The following is a 3,439-nucleotide window of genomic DNA, read 5'->3' on the forward strand; positions in this document are numbered from 1 at the left end:
TCTGATCGCTCTTCAGTTGGAAGTTTATCTAGTGCAAATGCAGCAGGGAGAATCCAGAATCTTCATTTGTCAGATGATTTGAGCCCTGATGAGATACAAGAAAATACTTTCTCACTTCAAGCAGGTAGGTTTATAAGGCCTAATCCTCTGTTATGTGTTTACTTGCACCTGTGCAAAGAGATTCAAAATATTCCTTGTGCTGGTCACAGCTGGCTCCAGCTGGCTTCAGAACAGACACACTATTGGCCAAAGCTAAGCCCATCAGCTGGTGGTGCATCTGTGAAAACATAGTTAAGAAAGGGCAAAAACACTGTGTGAGCAGAGGAGGAAAGGAAGAAAGAATGGGGAGGTGAGAAACAGCATTTCAATCACCAAGGTGAGAGAAGAAGGAGGGGAAGGAGGTGCTCTAGACTCCAGAGCATTGATTCACCAGCACCCCATGGGAGAGACCTCTATGGAGCAGATATTCACATGGTAGCGTGTGGAGAGGACCCATGCTGGAGCAGGAGAAAAGTGTGAGGAGAAAGGGACAGCAGAGTGGAACTATTACGTATTGACTGTAACCCTCATCCACTACCCCCAGCACTGCTGAGGGAGAGGGTAGAGGAGTCTGGAGTGAAGGAGGGGAAGATGTTGTTTTAATTTTTTATCTTTGAGTGTTGTTTGGTTTTTTCCCTAAATTGGCAATAAATTAAATTAATGTTCTCCAAGTCAAGTCCATTTTGCCTGTGATGGTAACTGGTAAGCAATCTCCCTGTCTTGACCCACGAGTTTTTTCATGCTAGAGGAGTGAATGAGCAGCTGGAGGGGCATTTAACCCTTACCTAAGGTTAAGTCACCATGCTGTCTGAGTATCTTTATCAATCTAGCCCTAAATGTTACATATGAATTTTTATTCTAGCTTGTTGTGCTGCCATTACTGAACTGGTGCTCAATGAGACTAACGCTTACCAGGTAGTACAGGTAGGAACACTGTATTCTGTTAAGTAAGACATTATAGTTTATAATTTGCCTTAATTGTTCTTATTTGTCACCAACAAACAAAATGCAAATGAAAGGGTTTGGAAAATATATCTTTATATAACATTAGTATCTCTGTTTCTCTGCAAACCATTCTTAAAATCCCTGGTATGTATTCCAGACATACTCAAAGACAAATATTTAGGACATTAATACCAGCTAAAAGCCGTAGTCAGCTCTTATACTCCAAATATTAAGTCAGTGGTCGAAGCCTTTAAGTTAGCTTAAAACCCAACTAGAAGTATTCCTAGAGGAATTGAGAATAAAGAGCTTTAAATATAACTGAGAGGGAAGTTCACGCATATTTGAAAACTATTGGTGAAGAGTAAAGGAAGGAGAGTAAGTATAAAAAAAATTTTGCTGTGTATCTTAAGCACTAAAATAATAAATAAACGATACTAATTTAGACAACACTTTAACTGAACAATATAACTGTAGACAATTTATGCTGAGTTTGGTTTCATAAAAATAAAATATCACTTTTAAAAATTGGATATATTTTGACAACATTTTCACTCCTGGCAACTTGGAAAATAAAAGGATTATTTTAATAGAGCTTTTCTGTATTGCTCTAGCAATGCATGATAACTATGGTGTTAGTAAATTGCTTTAAAATTAATGGGACAGTGTGCAGGCTGGGAAAAGGTGTTTTCAAGCTTAACTTCTTCCCCTTCTCATCCTGTTAAAAGATGGTGACTTCTCCCTTTGTTGAAGAACCAGGCAATGTCCCCATTTCAGATCAGGACATAGCTTCAGGCATGTTTATTTGATCTGGAATTCCACTTTACAACAGCCTCTTTAACTTTAAATCCTGCTTCTTTCTCTGTGCTGATACAACTTTGAGAGTTGCATGGTGAACAAAATGAAGGAGCTTACTTAGGTTAAAAACAGGTAGAGGAAGAAGATTTGCACCTTTTTCAGTTACATCCTGAGAAAGTCTAGCTAAGTGACCCCTAAAGGTTTATCCCACTCAGTGGAGAAGAATCACAGAATCACAGAATGTTAGGAGTTGGAGGGTACCGCGAGAGATTATCTAGTCCAACCCCCCTGCCAGAGCAGGATCACCTAGACTAGGTCACACAGGAACGCGTCCGGTTTTGAATGTCTCCAGAGAAGTAGACTCCACAACCTCTCTGGGCAGCCTGTTCCAGTGCTCTGTCACCCTCACAGTGAGGAAGTTTTTCCTCATGTTCACAGGGAACCTCCTATGCTACAGCTTGCACCCGTTGCCCCTTGTCCTGTTACTGGATATCACAGAGAAGAGCAGAACTCTTGGTTCAGACAATTAAGAACCATTTGCTGCTGTAGCTGCCCTCTACCTGTCCATTGTGTGACCTTGTCTCAACTTGCAGCCTCAATAGCAGTCTGCAGCAGTTCTTGTAGCAGTCTAGAACATGTTTATTACTCAGTGGCTCTACTGCACAGCCTAAAACCTTAGGTCATCTCTACCTTCAAGAACCGTTTAAGAAAACATGTCAGGATCTGCAGCACATCCTCTGCAGAGCTGACACATATTCCCTTAACCTCTGCTAGAGAGGGGAGTAGTCTCCAACAGGGAGCATGTCAGGTAACTGGGAGCAGTACTGTAACTGAATCTACCAGTGCCCATCTATCAAACCAACACAATGGATACACTAATGGAAGACACAACTATGGTTACATGAAAATGGCAGCTGAAATACAGTATGGTTTTCACAAAACCAGGCACAGACATACTCCTCAGGCTATCCCTTCTGGTGTTTCTCCAGTTTGTATTTATTGTGACTGGATTTTTTTTTTCCTGACAGTTCAAAATATCCACATGGTGACAGGTGACATTGCTGCTGCAATTTGCCTCACCTCTGGAGATAAAGGCTTTGCTTCATTATCTGTTCACAGGCTCTCTTTTTGGTATCAGTTTAATTGTAATGATAATTTCATTCTTATGTACATTGAAGTTGTTTGAGCTTATAATTTAGTTGTGCAGTAGGATGTTGAAAACTTGTCAATTGATATCTTCTGATTTTTTTCTGAAGTAACATTGGTTTTTATTTGTGCGGTTTTTATTTGTGCTTTCTATGCAAAGGAGTGCTGTTAATATTGACCTTTCTCTGTTTCCAGGCAAATGGAATATATACAATAGCAAAGCTCATTTTACCACACAAAGAATGGAATGCTGAAAAAGCTAATTTATTACAGGTAACTCCCTTTATTTTCATTGCACACTGAAAGTCCCAAACAGTTTCTGAGAATTTTTTTATGATTTTAAAGTTTATTTTAAAGTTCAGTAAAAAAATCTTACTCAAAGCAGAAAAAACCCTCAACCAAAACAAAACAAGAAATAACAAATGGCCCAGGAACTAAAAGTTAAATAAAACTCCATTTCTGGTGTTCTGTTCTGATCTACTTCGTTTCTAGCACCTCATACAGTGTAAGGGAA

At 39.5% G+C, this 3,439-nt stretch overlaps 1 protein-coding gene across 1 annotated transcript in view; it reads left to right on the plus strand.

The window, feature by feature from the left end:
* NEK10 (NIMA-related kinase 10) overlaps nucleotides 1-3,198 on the plus strand; it is a gene marked incomplete at its 3' end in the record, with an annotated part of 14,277 nt that extends 11,079 nt beyond the window's left edge. Inside the window, exons 12-14 of the mRNA XM_010191840.1 lie at nucleotides 1-124; nucleotides 902-963; nucleotides 3,121-3,198. The exon at nucleotides 1-124 is cut by the window's left edge and continues 37 nt beyond it. Of these exons, the coding sequence (XP_010190142.1) occupies nucleotides 1-124; nucleotides 902-963; nucleotides 3,121-3,198 (264 nt within the window). The remainder of the gene's footprint in view (nucleotides 125-901; nucleotides 964-3,120) is intronic.
* Between the last annotated feature and the right edge of the window lie 241 nt (nucleotides 3,199-3,439).

Source organism: Mesitornis unicolor, unplaced genomic scaffold (assembly GCF_000695765.1).
Source record: "Mesitornis unicolor isolate BGI_N332 unplaced genomic scaffold, ASM69576v1 scaffold13329, whole genome shotgun sequence".
Classification (NCBI taxonomy): domain Eukaryota; kingdom Metazoa; phylum Chordata; class Aves; order Mesitornithiformes; family Mesitornithidae; genus Mesitornis; species Mesitornis unicolor.